General features: G+C 34.1%; 1 protein-coding gene across 3 annotated transcripts in view; it reads left to right on the forward strand.

Moving 5' to 3' along the window:
- The window catches only part of LOC143225293 (vesicular glutamate transporter 3-like), a 141,170-nt gene that overhangs the window by 45,870 nt on the left and 79,331 nt on the right, over positions 1-15,969 (forward strand). For all 3 annotated transcript variants that reach the window (XM_076454437.1, XM_076454435.1, XM_076454436.1), the window contains exon 2: positions 8,590-8,670. In XM_076454437.1, the coding sequence (XP_076310552.1) occupies positions 8,590-8,670 (81 nt within the window). The remainder of the gene's footprint in view (positions 1-8,589; positions 8,671-15,969) is intronic.

Genomic DNA, 15,969 nt, shown 5'->3' on the forward strand with positions numbered 1-15,969 from the left:
TGTGTTATTAGAATATTGTGAATGGTGGACTTACCGTGGTAACCAAACTTATGCAGTTCTCGAACAGAGTTGCGTGTTATGGGCTAACATTAACTTTCACACACACTTTTGACATTGTAGCGTTTGACACCACATGTTGATATCACATTTGACTCTGTTCCTGGAGATACGTTCGTTAAGTCATCTTGTCAAATTAAGGTTCCAGCTAGGTGATCATCCACAATCAGATATCTTTGAAAATCTGATACACCTTTTAGAATATTTTTAGAACATCTTCTCTTAAGAAAACAACAAATCACATATCTTAAGAAATCTAATAGGTCTTTTAGCTTCATATTTTAAGAACATTTTCTCTGAAGAAGACAATAATGTTCATATACACATAAATTAAATGACATAAAGTGATTTAATGTGCAATTATGTACATTACTGTCACATACTCTCTCCCCTTTTAGAGTCAACAAAATAACTTAAGAATAAAAAGACGAGATGTTTCAATTATTTTGTCGTATCCAGTATTTTTTCCAATATATTTTCAACATATATTTTATAAAGTTAAAAACTAAGAATAAAAGAGCTCAGATATTTAATAAAAATGTTTAGCAGTTCAGACGTGGCAGTAATTTATCGAAGGAATTGTTTATTTTATTGTTTTTTAAAGCAGAAAACTGCAAAGTGGACAATTTGTGGTAGTCTGTGCTCAATGACACACAAAATTATTATTATATTTTTAAAGATAGAAATCACTAACATCGCAAGATCTCTATCTAAAGTCATGAACACTGAGTGACTGTTTAAAACTCCAACACATGATATTAATTGAGGAATTTTTTGAAATTTTGTTTCCAAACTTTTATAAAAATTAGATTTGTTTACGTTCATCATACACGAAATGGTAAGCTAGTAAATATTTAAGTTACATTTGAAAAATAGTATAAACAGTGAAACCTCGTTTAGCAAGGAACAGTTTTACAAATTATTAGTGCTTTATGTAGCTCTCGTTTTCTTCTTTCCCACTCGTAACTTCTTGCTCTGAGTTTCCACGTGTTCTATTCACCATATATATCAAGATACGGTTGTTTTATACAATTCACGTGAAATTAAAGTATCATACCGTATAGTTAAATGTTCACATATGTTTCTGTGTAGCACCTTATTTGACGCTGTTTTTTTATTTCTGTAGCACTCTTTTTCTTTTCGGTTTGCCTGGTTCTCGGTGGGTCATTGGTAAATGTGCTGACTTAGAACGTTAAAATCTGAGATTAGACTTCCTCATGAAGAAAGAGCTGATAGAGCATTGCGTAGGTTTATACTAAATAAGTATATTTGTAGACTTATTCGTGTGTAATATAGCAATTCACTATTTAAATTGAGACAACTTCAATGTGGTGTGTTTGTTTTTGGTTTTTAAGAATTTCGCGCAAAGCTACACGAGAGCTTTCTGCGCTAGTTATCCCTAATTTAGCAGTGTAAGACTAGAGGAAAGGTAGCTAGTCATCACCACCCACCGCCAACTCTTGGGCTACTTTTTTACCAACGAATAGTGGGATTGACCGTTACATTATAACGCCTCCACTGATGAAATGTTTGGTGCGACGGGGATTCGAACCCGCGACCCTCAGATTACAAGTCGAGTGCCTTAACCACCTTAACAGTAAAACTATTCTAATTGAATATCCATACGATCAATAGGAAGCATTTTTGTCGTGTGGGGATTTCTCGAATGTCCCCTGGACATACGACGCTAGAATTCGGAGCTCAATTTCCCGCGGTAGACACAGCAGAAGGTTAAGTGTAGTGTTGTCCCAAAATTGCAAACAAACATTTACGACGGGTGCGACCTCTACAAGATTCTTGCATCCAATTTGACAAGTAAGCGCAAATTCTGCATTGAAAACAATCATGCCAAAAGTAGCTAAACGCCTGTTCAACACCTATTAGGTTTTCCAGTTCATATTAGAACCTCGTAATGAGACACAAACACAAAATTATTTCATTGACAATCAAATAAACAAGTGTTTCGTTTGCATATGATTACTGAACTGTTTCTTTAACGTAAATATTTTTAGCTTGTCCTGTTGATGTTACTTCTAAAGCTACACGAGTGGGGAATCGAACTCTTGGCCTTAGCATTGTAAACTAGTAATTTTGCCAATGAATTAGTTTATTACTTGTAGATGGAGTTACGTTTTAAATGAACCAGTTTATTACTTCTAGCAAATTAGCCATATGTGTTAAATCTAATAACGTTATTTAGTTACATAAAAAAAAACCCTTAACATGAACAAAGCCTTTATCTCTCGAAACGTGTGTGTGTTTACTTATATCAAAGCCACATGGGGTTATCTGCTGAGTCCACCGAGGGAAAACGAACCCCTGATTATAGCATTGTAAATCAGTAGACTTAACGCTGTACCCTCTCTTGAAAAGAATCATAGTACCTTCATTCACAAAGATTTAAACTCTTTTTTTCTTTTTTTTTTAAAACTCAAGTAAAGTAGGCTAAGGTTTAAGATAATCACAGTTTAGTGTTTTGTTTAGCAAAGATATTCCCTATATCAATTTCCTCTAATCAGTAGCCCGTTGAGAGAGGTTTAACAGCACTAATATAGTGTTATAAGCGTTTTTATTTCCAAGTCAGCCCATGGACGACAGCAGTTTGTTAATTTTTCTTTATATTAGGGGCCCAGCATGGCCAGGTGGTTAAGGCACTCGACTCGTAATCTGAGGGTCGCAGGTTCGAATCCCCGTCACCCCAAACATGTTCGCTCTTTCAGCCGTGGGGGCGTTATAATGTGACGGTCAATTCCACTATTGGTTGGTAAAAGAGTAGCCCAAGAATTAGCGGGTGGGTGGTGATGACTAGCTGCCTTCCTTCTAGTCTTACACTGTTAAATTATGGACGGCTAGCGCAGATAGCTCTTGTGTAGCTGTGCGCGAAAATCAAAAAACAAACCATTTACTTTAGAAGTAGACACTTCTTTATTTGAAAATGTAGTTACATTATTCACCACATCATAAGATGTTTGGATTGAATTGAAATTTATCTTTAACATATACACACATACATACATACATATAATATTTACTATTCATATAAGGATTTGATTCGGTAGGTTTGTACATCCAAACGTCCATGACAAAACCAGCGATGGACTTATATTCATCTGCTAGCGAAAGCTCCAATTTAACTGTAATGAGAGAATGTAAGTGTATTGTCAGGTTTTTTGAAAATGCGGCTTTAGAATATACAGTCGCGATGTGCTCAGGGGTTTGAAGTATCACAATATCAATGATAGGACTTGTTTCGTATGTACACAACATAACAACGCTGTACATTATCTGTTATCTATAGACCAAATGACGTGTATTATATTTCCTTCTTAATTGTTCTTCAGGAAAAAGGTTTGGCACTGCATTTGACACGATATAATGTTATTATTCTGCAGTCATATAATATGAGGAGTAATATTACATGGTAGATAATATCAAATACCTAATTACTTATTTTTATCATTTATAAAAGTATAATACATACAAAACCTAATACATTAAACATATATCTTATAAAAATTACTCCATTTCTACTTAACTTCTGTACACTAAAATACACATAAATGTATATACATGTCTGAAAAACACGAAGAATTGAAGTACACGCATCAAGAATAGAAGTGTATTTCGATCAAAAGCTGGACAGTGTTATTTATGATTGAACTGTACTGGTTCCATTACCAGTTAGTAGGAAATTATACTTAAAAATACCATTTATAGATCAAACGTGTTCTAGCTACCGTTTATTTTCGTATGCTTGTTAAGCCCTCTTCACCCTAATGGTACAGCGGAATGTGTCTGAGGACTTACATCAGTAGCAACCAGAGAAAACGGGTTTCGATACCCGTGGTAGACAAAGCACAGGTAGCCCATTGTGTAGCTTTGTGCTTAGCTACAAATAAATATTTACTTATTAAGATGTTTTGTTTTTCTGTTATCGTTATGACCTCTGACATTTGTGTTTTCTTATACGTCATAAGAGTTGCCTAGTTGTCCTGATCCAATAGAAATGTGACTCAACAAGGTGACTCAACAAGAACATTCAGTCATTTTAATTGTTATATTTCGGTTTTCATTAAAATATTTTTTCATCAGTGTATGTTTACTAAAATATAAAATGACTACGTTTGGAATAGAAACTTTATTCATGTGAAAAACTTTCTTTACATTATAAAAACTATTTAGAATTGCTTTTACAGCGTGACCAGAATCGTTTGCTCTAGCCCAAAACAATCAGTTTTGAAACTACTTGTTACGCTCACAATTAAAGGGATTTACATTTAACTTGAACTAGATTATTATATACAGATGGAGTAATCTTTTAAATAAACCAGTTTATTACTTGTAGAAGGAGTTACCTTTTAAATAAACCAGTTTATTACTTGTAGCTGGAGTTACGTAGTAAATGAACCAGTTTATTATTTATAGATGGAGTTACATTTAACACTAGTGAGATCACTATTTGTAGAGGAAGTTACATTTTAAATAAACCAGTTAATTACTTGTAGAGTTGCATTTAGCTTGAGCCAGATTAGTAGCTGAAAACAAACAAACCTGGATTTGTATTTTTCAGCGTCGCGTCAGATATAGAAAGATTTATACACACGACTTTTATGAAAATTATATTCTTTATTTATATATCCTCGTTAGTAACATGATTTTCATTACAAAAATTCTTTATTTAAAGTAACTGTGTAGGGTCTTTTATAATTATTAAAGGTAATATGGTAAGGTGAGTATTGTATCTACTGGTTTTTACAGTTTTGCGAACACTTTATTAGATTTTTTTATAATCGCTTCTTAAATACGAGTTTCTTTTTTTCATAAATGGGCAATATATAAAAGTTTTATCATAAATCTAATTTGTCATTACTTATAACCGTAACCATATTAGCGTACAAACATTTTAAAAGGTGGGGTTTCCAGATGCTTAAATGAAGCTTTAAGAACTAACTGTTTGAACACAGGATAAAAGGAGTTTCTTGTTGCACATTACTTGTGAATAACGAATACGGAACAGAAGGAATTTATGTAAAAAAAAAGTTCTTTACTAACGGAACTGTTGTCTTCTTTAAGAAAATTTGTTACAAAATTTAAATTTTCATATCCTTTCTAAGTTTACTTCCACTCGGTGAGGTCCAGCATGGTCAGCTGGTTAAGGAACTCAACTTGTAATCCGAGGGTTGCGGGTTCGAATCCCCTCACACCAAACATGCTCGCCCTTTCAGCCGTGGGGACGTTATAATGTTGCGATTAATCCCACTATTCGTTGGTAAAAAAGCAGCCCAAGAGTTAGCGATGGGTGGTGATGACTAGCTGCCTTCCATCTAGTTTTACACTGTTAAATTATGGACGGCTAGCGCAGATAGTCCTCGTGTAGATTTGCGCGAAATTCAGACCAAACCAATTCGCTCGGTGATTACTAACATTTAAATTAAAGAAACATATTCGGCTGAAAAATTATTGACTAGATCTTTTAACAATGTGCAGTTTTGAAATTTCTTCTAAGTTTACTTCTGCTTGGTGACTGCTAATAGTTAAAGAAAGTGAAATCGTTTAGTGAGTAACCTAATCATTTTTTAACAACAAAGAACAGGACTGTTGTTGCATTGTTGACCGACGTAGATCGAGTTACATTTGACATGAACCAAATTATTATTTGTAGATGGAGTTATATTTAACAGTGTTTTCCAAAGAGGAATATTAATATAAAAAGTGTATGAAGCATTGTGGAGCTGAAGGACATCATTCTTAAAAGAAGGAGTTTTCAGTTGTTGTGGAGCTAAAATACGTCATTCAGGAAAGAAGAAGCTTTCAGTTGTTGTGGAGGTAAACTTCACCATATTTGAAAGTAGGAGCCTTCGGTCGTTGTGGAGCTGAAAGATATCATACTTCAAAAAAGGAAGCTTTAAGTGTTTTCCCATAGGAAACAGAGAAACTCGCACAAAAGAGCGTTTAGCGGTAATTCTAAAACCACCTCAAAACACTTAGAAGAAAAAGCCTTCATCTATAAAGTGATGACAGTAGTTACCAAAGAGAAGCTTTATATTCAAACTTCCATTGAAATTTAGTTATATGTATCTCCTGCTACTTTTAACGAGATAATAAATGAACATTTTATGTTGGTAAAGATTTCCAAGCCCCAAATTCAAAAGTTGTCTTCATAAGTTTGTTTGTTTGTTTTTTGAATTTCGCGCAACGCTACACCAGGGCTATCTGCTCTAGCCGTCCCTAATTTAGCAGTGTAAGACTAGAGGGAAGCTAGCTGGTCATCACTACCTACCGCCAACTCTTGGGCTACTCTTTTACCAACGAATAGTGAGATTGACCGTTACGTTATAATGCCATCTCGGCTGAAATGGCGATCATGTTTGATGCGACGGGGATTCGAACCTGCGACCTTTAGATTACGAGTCGAGTGCCTTACCCTCCTAGCCATGCCGCTCCATCTTCATAAAAAATATAGCTGAAGAAAGTGAAATCACAACGATTCGAATTGACTTTCTACTTGCTAATTTATCCTAGACTTCCAGTGTATTTTCGCTCCTTTGGTTTGTTGAAACATAGACTTGAAAGAGACAATAACGTACAGTAGAGGGTATTCGAAAAGCTTGTTAAAATGTGAAATTTGAGGTTGCCATCATCAAAAATCGTAGAACTTCTTACACTGGAAACCGAAGCATCCATCAACAATCTGCATAACAATGGCCTTCTGACTTCTGAAACATTCAGTCCAATTCTTATTTTTGAACTATTGAGTCTTGGATCAAGTCATCAAATTTCAAGCAGTCTAAACTGATTTGCATCAAAATTCAGACAATTCATGTTGACATTTCTGGCTTTAATTTACATTGTAATGTGACAATAATTCATTCTTGCGCAAAAAATATCATCCGTGTCTTATCGTCTTGTTATCCATGTCTTATGAAACAACAAAATAAGGATGTCTATGGTTTACTTTTCACACATTTGTGTGATTTCACCAGTTTACATACTTTGGATTATCCATTCTTATTTTACTAGATTTTGCATTCCACTTGCCATATGAGACTCTTAAGTACCTGATGGTTTGATAACGTAACACAGGTTGTTATTCTAAATCGTGCCAAGTGGATAAAACAAGTTTTTATTTTGTAAACTTTCATTTTAACTTCAAGATTCTTTTACTAGTTAGAAACACTATGCAGATTTATATTAAATTATATTATAATTAAATGGTGATTTAAGGTCTGATTTATTAGGTTTAATAATTTATCGAAACTTAAATACTGTTTCAGAAAGTAGTGTACTTAAAATATGCATTAACAGATAAACTGAAGAATGAATAAATAAAAATATTAGTTCCTATAGCACCTTAAATATTTTGAAAGAAAGTTAATTTATTTTTATCTTTGTTGAAAATAGATGAAAACTGTTAATAAAATAAATTAAAGAATTTGATGTGTAGAATTTCAAATTTATCTTTGTTGCTGGCTGTTCCACAGGGGGGCAACAATAACTTACGGACTTACAGCTCGAGACACAAGAGATAGCTCAAAGCTTCTAATATCGTTATTATTGAACGAGCTCTTCTTCTGCCCCTCCATTTCATCGTCATATTTATCCATCAATTAGGAGAATAACTCATTATGCCCTCCAATGGCTTGTCGGTAAGTTTGAAGGCTTATAACGCTGAAAACTACGTTTCGATACTTTTAGTGGCCACAACACGCATAGCTCACAGTGCAGCTTTGAGCTTAACAACAAACAAAATGAGATATCACAGTTGTCTGCTTTAAATATAGATTTGTTTTTATGAAATATAAAATCATTAACGCAGAAATAAACAGCAAGTTTACTATAACGATGCTTATCTATGAAAGTACAATACAGGACTATATTTAAAATGTTCTTAAAGAAGAGCTTTATGTGTATCATACACAAATGATAGAAAGAAGAAAAGAACCCAACAATAACAAGATAGAAAAATTCTGAGATGGGCTTATGATTGTGATAAGCGGATAAAAATACTTTTTTCTACGTGTCTGCTTTGAACTAAGATGAAACTTACTACAGAGAGTTTGCAAAAAGAAGTGTACGCCAAAGCTGGTACAACTGAATCTCTCTAATAGACCAATACCTTTACTTGTTTTGATGGATCTCAAGATAGAAAACACGATGTTTTATCTTGTTCTGATTTGAGCTAATCTCTCGCTATCCTTTAAACTGCCGGAAGTGGCTGCTCGAAAAGTCTATTATCAAATATATTAAAGTGGCTCCATCGGAGATCTCAGTAGAACGCCATAATATTCTTTGTCCTGAATTGTAACAAAGCGTCTACAAATAGCAACAAATTATTTAAAGAGACTTGTAAGTCAGCTTCCCTTAAAGATAAACTACAGAAGTAACTAAATAGATAGCTTAGCTTTAACTTTTAAATACTTTTAATAAACCTTTTATCATTAATATGTTATTCACAACATTGTATATATATCCGTATTTTACTGTTTGCAGCGTCAATTGTTGTTTTCATAATTCCTTTTTTGTCATTCGTAGAATATTACCTGGAGTTGGAGAGTCTTACGAAATGCCTACCATTAAAGCTTTGAAGAGCATTCAACGTTCTGATCTTGTAGGGTAAGTAATTGTCCATGTGTATTTACTTACGTGAGCTTGAGGGGTAAGATATAATACATTTGTAAATATATGCCTTTTATGTTGAATAACATTCTCTTTTGTAATTATGTGATCTAACAGAGAGAGAAACATTCTGGGTTTATCTAAATAGTTGTTCTTGTAGAGTGAATAACCGTTTTTACATGGTCAGTTAAAGTGAATATGGGTCAGAATGTATTTTAGCTGGTCATTATGGTTAGGGTAAGTAACATTCCACATAAAATCTACCAGCTCTGCTACAGAAAGCTGAGTACATTATATTAAGATGGTTTTAATATGCAAATAAGCATTTCGTGTGATAAACACAGTTGATATAAAATCGCAATGAAACGGAAAGTATCAGAACTATATTTCGGCATCGTTTGACGTTACCAAAAATTAAGAGCCTCTGGGTAGGATATTTAACAGCCTTTTCTTAACCAAAATATTCGTACATTTAAATCTTAAAGATGTGTTTAGATCATGGATATAGAATTTCCAAGATGGGAATATTTATTTTACTTGATAGCAAAGGGATATGGATCAATTTGGAGCACCAAGATTACTCTGTAAGGGAATTGTAACAAGTCGTATTCCAACCCTGTTAAGAGAAATATAGTTTTATTGGTAATATATGGGAATCTGCGAACACAACCGACCATAGAAAAAGCCGTCTACGTGACCCAAACAATAATAAGTGAGATAATTGAGAGGGCCAAGAAAAGTTTGGTGGTTATAATGCTGGACTGTAGTTCTGAGATTCTATGTTTCGAGTCTCGTAACCGCCAAATATTCGCTTTCTGTACTTTAGGGCTCTGGATGCATTGTAAGAGTGATGATCAAATCCTATTCTTCGGTCAGTCAATACTAGCCCAAGAGTTGGTGGGAGATGGCGTTGACTGACTGCATTTGTACTGATCTATCACATCAAAACTGGGAACGACTTTTGCAATATCCAATTTAAATTTTTGTTCAGAATTCAAAACACATACAAACATAATTAGGAAAGCTATCCACCTGGATAAGCAACACAAGTCACATGTATACACGCATAGCAAAATAGCTGGAAAATGAAAAGAATACTGATGTTATTCCAAACAAAAACATACTATTGAGTTGTCTGATGCAGAGCCTATGGATCTATGTGCGGTCAGGCTGCTGAAATGGATACTAGGAGTAGAAATACGAGAGGTATAGTATACTTTGGACATTTTAGATTTGTAATGGAATCTTTTTTTGAGTAGAAATACGATGCAGTTTTAGTGTCAAGAAGCACAGTTGTCAGAAAGAATTTGACCGGACGTGGTGACATGGACTTTAATGTCCAGGTGAGGTTTCAAAATCATTTTAATGTAAAATAATAAAAGGAGTAGGAAATATCTACTCGACTTTGTAGAATGAGCAGATCAGCATTCTTTCTTTCAGCACATGAACAAAAAAAGGAAAGAGAAGGAAAAAGAAAAACTATTTATCAAATGTAAAGAACATGTGTAGAAAACCGAGAGCTTTTTCATTCGTTCTTCGTCTAATGGAATTGAGACAGCTACCGAAGATAAACATTTTAGGCAAAATAAAACAAGCTTTACGTCATATACGTCACTGTATATTCTGTACTACTATTTATCATGCATTACATTATGTTGTAGAAATATCTGATGTGGCTTGTATTATTTCTACAAATAAGGTCATTGTACAACGCCAGCTATGATTACCTTTTTTCCATCAGTATATTCCGTATATGTTTTTTTTTTGTAATTATACAACAATCGTTAAGACTGTAAGCTGTACAGTTTTACCACTGACATCCAAACCTTATCTGATGTCAGCTCTGTATAACTGTACGTATCTCGGTGGGACAGCGGTAAGTCTGTGGGTTGCTAAAACATAGGATACGCTCACTGTTCAATGGTAAAAGAGTAGCCTAAGAGTTGGCGGTGGATACTGATGACTAGCTGCCTTCCCCCTAGCCTTACACTACTAAATTAGGGACAGCTAGCACGGATAGTCCTCGTGTAGCTTTGCGCGAAATTCAAAACAAAACAAACGAAACATAGGATACGACCTACCCCCCTCGATAGACACAACAGATAACCCGATGTGAATTGGCCCTGCAATAAAACATAGCTAAATAGCTACAATGTATTACTATAATATAAAATTATTTGCAAAATATACCTTAATTAGTTATAGTCTGGATATTACAAAATACAACGGTGTAGTAAAAAAAATTCACGTTTTCACGAATGCATAAAACTTATTTTTTCTCGACCCTCTCTTCTCCAGTTGCTTGGAATCAATAATTATGATATTTTTTGAAAGGTGTATGGTGTCTTCTACACCTTTCTCACCACATCCCCAGCGTACGTAGTTGTTTTATCGCGAAAATAGAGAAAGTTGTAAACGACCCCTTAACAATGTATAAAGAAAATGTTAAAGAATAAAAATAATAATTATTATTCCTAAAAATGTGTGGTTAGATTTTTAAAAAATGATATGAAATTCTTTTATTATTTAACTATTGAATGTTTAAAAAATACATGCTTTTAACAGTGTATAGATCTACCACCAATGTACGAAATAGTGTGTAAGGTTCAATTATTAAAGAATCTAATACGCATTTTAAAAATGTATGAAGAGACTGTTAACATTTGCTTGTTTATGGTAAAACAATTAAAGCTATCTACCGTCCTCCCTAACTCTGGGCCCAGCATGGCCAGGTGGGTTAAGGCGTTCAACTCGTAATCTCAGGATCGCGGGTTCGAATTCCCGTTGTGACGAAACATACTCGCCCTTTCAGCCGTGGGGGCGTTATAATGTGACAGTCAATCCCACTATTCGTTGGTAAAAGAGTAGCCCAAGAGTTAGCGATGGGTGGTGATGACTAGCTGCCTTCCACTGCTAAATTAGGGACGGCTAGCGCAGATAGTCCTGGAGTAGCTTTGCACGAAATTAAAAAAAAACACCGAAAAACCCCACTAACTCTGAAATACTAACCAGAAGAAAGGCAACTGGTGGGTAGCACCTGCAACCGTTTCTTGGGCTGGTCTTTAACAACAAAATTGAGTGTTATTATACTACTTCAACAAATGAAATGGGAAGTATGTTGGCGCTGGATTTCAGTCCTACGATCTTTTGATCGCGAGTGGAACGCCACAATCTCCATGCTATGGTGTGAGGCCCAGGCTAGTAAAGAGTGAATTAGACATTTTGAAATATTTACGAACAGACCATTAAGAATAAAAATAGGTGTTTTAACAATATATGGATAAATTATTGAAGAATTTAGTAGGTGATTTAACTATATCTAAATACACTGCTGCACAATTAAACAGGTGTTTTAGCAACACATGAAAAAATTAATAAACAATTAAATAAATGATTTAAGAATATAATGACAAATTATCAAACAATTAAATAAGTGATTTAACAATATACTGATAAGTTATTGAACAATTAAATAAGTGTTTTAACAAGGTATGAAAAAGAATTAAACGATTAAGTAGGTGATTGAAGAAAATATGACGTGTTTGTTCTGAATATATGTGCAAAACTATCGAAGAGACATCTGTACTAAACATATTTAATTTTGATCTGACAGAATAGAAGAAAAATACTTATTGCTATCTCTTAGGTCACCTTCATCGAATAGTGAGATTTGACATTCAGTCTTATAACGCACTCATGACCACAAAATGGGTTTGGTTTGTTTCAAATTTCGCGCAAAGATATCTGCGCCAGCAGTCCCCATTTTAGCAGTGAAACACTAGAAGGGAAGCAACTAGTCATTAATACCCATTACCAATTCTTGGGCTATTTAATATAATAGTGGGATTAAACGTCACATTATAGTGCCCTCACGAGTGAAAGAACGAACATGTTTCTTGAGACGAGAATTCGAACCTGCGACCAGCAGACCTCGAGTCGAACACCCTAATCTCAAACTAGGAAGAAGAGAGACTTTGTAATAACAGAACTCGAACAATGGACACTTAGATTCACAGGTCGGAACGCTGGTCACTAGACCAAGAGTAGTATATGAATAACAAATGATTTAACAATGTGTGTCTAGACCGTTAACACCCCAGTTTGTGAGTTAATTGAGACCAAATTCAGGGAATTGTTGTTCAACAGAAGAGTGTTACGGTTTCCAGTATTCGAGTTTAAAAATTACAAAATGCACTCCGATAAAGGGTTTTGAGCTATTAACCTTTACTTCCTATCGAATGCATCATTCAATGCAGGGTTGTGAAGTACTGTGTTTCTTTCGCACAAAACTGTAGAAGTGCTCATATTGAATACGTTTCCAAACTACTTTACAGGAACAAGTAAGCTTAATTGAATCTTTCTCGGTCATATCTGTCAAAGAAATTGCAAAAACCGTGGAGAAAACGGTTTTATAGAGCTGAGGAACCAGATCTTGTATTCCCTAACGTGCGTGACTAATGCTGTGTTTTGTGTGGTATTTTGGATTGTAGAATGAATTTTACTCTCTATTAATGTAACTTTGACTATATTGATTGACAATTAAGATTCCAGATTTCGCAATGTGCTTAACTATCTTTTGAGAATTTAAAATACAGAGTCGGAAAGTTTTGTTTGGGAATCAGCCAGAAACATATCTCTCGGACTCTCCGAATGTGTGTTAAATAAGGAAAGAGGCGCTTTAAAAAAATCTTTGGATAGATCTTTACAAACTGAAACAGATGCTTAATGATTTCATGAAAAACTATTAAGGAAGGGTTGGGGCGCGGCCTGGTGGTTATTATTCTGTAATCCAAAATTCAAAACGTGATATTGCTGAATACGTCTACAGCTTCAGTTTTGTACACGTTATAAAAGTGGTATATATTTTTTAAATTACCCAAAGAGCCAGCTAAAGCACTCTTACGGTGGTGGATACTATTGTTTGACAACACTTCTTTTAATCAGTAGTTCAAAATTAGAAATGGTTACACCTGAATCTGAAGATTACTGTCTGACCAAGCCATTCAGTCCATTTACGCTTAAGGCGTCGTTTGAATTGAAAACTTCAGTTTTAATTCTACTACTAAAAGTGAAATACTTGTTTAACATTGTATAAGAGAACTATTAAAAGACGAATGAGTTGTTTTGATAATACGTTAATGGACTATCAAGGAATGATATATGTATTTTAAGACTCTATTGAACTGAAGTGTGAAAAACATTAATTTTCATAATGTAGGAATAGATCTTTAAGAAATAATACGACTGTTTTGACAAAGTATCGATGGTCTGACAAAGAATTAAACAGGTGTTTTCAACAGTAAATGAACAACATATTAAAGAATGAAATAAATATTTTAACAAGATAATGCGAAAGAGACATCTTAGAAATTAATAAATATGATACTAGATTTTGGTTTGGTTTGTTATGAATTTCGTGCAAAGCTACACGAGGTCCATTTGTTCTAGCCGTTCTTAATTTAGCAGTGTAAGACTCAAGTGAAGGCAGTTAGTCATCACTACCCACCGTCAACTCTTGGGCTACTGTTTTACCAACAAATAGTGGGATTGACCATTACATTATAACACCCCCACGGCTGAAAGGGCGAGTATGTATGGTGTGTTGGGGATTTGATCCCGCGACCCTCAGATTACGAGTCGAGTGCCTTAACCACCTGGTCATGCCGGGCCCTGTGTTTTTAATACAATCACAGTGTCACTGATCTTAACTGTTGTTTTAGTAAAAAACAACCGAATTTCGGATGTAAGACATTTTTTCTTTTTATTCTACTCTTAAATGTTACAGAAGATAAGTTTTGTTTATTTTTTGTAGTTTAACACAAAACAACACAATGAGCTCTGCCCAACAAGAGCATCGAAACTTGATATCTATTAGGGCTGATACTATACGATACATAGCTAAATACAAATGCTTTACTTACAGTTTGTTACAATGCTTGACAATCCTGTCTGTAATTTATTATATATATTATCAAAGTTGTCTTATTTAACTACTTCACACTTCACAGTGCTTTACAAAGGTCAATAAAATAAAATGTAATTAGAAAGAGGTGCATAATTTTAAAAGCTTTAAGCTATCTAGTGAAACTAATGTAGTTTTCCACTAAAATTTGAAATAATTCTAAAAAGGTAATTTTGATTTATTTTATAATTTGTATTATGATCAAAAAAAGGTTTAGAATTTATCTCGAAAGTTTTGGGAATTAAAAAACAATAAAGTATCAAAGTATTTTTAATCTTAACATTAACATCTCTTTACACTCGAAGCAGTTACTACTTTGACTCTGTATAAGAAAACACTAATTTCTGACAAAAATACATTATTAGAAAAGCTGATATTTCTATGCAAAAGGCTTATGTTATTACATAAAAGTTTGCCAAATTTCGTGAAGACACATAAGTCGTTTGGTATCGGGTGATGTATCGATACTATCGTCTCACGACTTCATAATACGATACTTGCATCGTATCGGTACCCCCACACTTCTAGTTTCTAGTATTCTAAGTCTGTAAAAATAATGCTGTATTTGTACACAAAAAATGCACACGTCATGCGTGAGGGTGTGTATTCGTATAGAAAGTACATGTTACATAAGTATGTGTTTATTATATATTTATTCTTTCCTATGAACAACTATTATTCATTACATTTTAATGCACTATTTTTTCTAAATGTGGAAAATATATTAATAAAATCCTTCTTGAAGTGGTTTGTTTGTTTTGAATTTCGCGCAAAGCTACTCATTACCTGGACAGCTAGTCATCACCACCCACCGCCAACTCTTGGGCTAATCTTTTACCAACGAATAGTGGGATTGATCGTCACGTTAGAATGGCCCCACGGCTGAAAGGGCGAGCATATTTCATGTGACGGGGATTCGAACCCGCAACCGTCAGATTCCTTCATGAAGTGACAGCCAATGTTATTTTTAAGGATTTACGGAGCAAACTTTTCCTCATTTGTTTGTTTCAGCGTAACAATACACTTTAAGAAGTTATTGATTTTACAAATTGAAATATGAACTTTTATAACAAAATCATGTATAGGTGAGTTTAGGTGTGGAGTTACTTGTTAAAAAGACCAAAAGCAAATAATTAAAATGGATACAATAGAATGTCTTCATATTTGTTTAGATTGGAGTTATTATTATCAGACCTTCTTTTATTGTATATATTTCTGTATTATATTATTCTTTGTTCGAATTTTCGAGAAATAAAAGGAATGGACGTGTTTACGCCTGAGTTCATTTAGAAGGTTATAAAGGTTCTTGCAAACTGCTGAACGTTTATTTCTTT

This window comes from Tachypleus tridentatus, chromosome 9 (genome assembly GCF_004210375.1).
Source record: "Tachypleus tridentatus isolate NWPU-2018 chromosome 9, ASM421037v1, whole genome shotgun sequence".
NCBI classification, from domain to species: domain Eukaryota; kingdom Metazoa; phylum Arthropoda; class Merostomata; order Xiphosura; family Limulidae; genus Tachypleus; species Tachypleus tridentatus.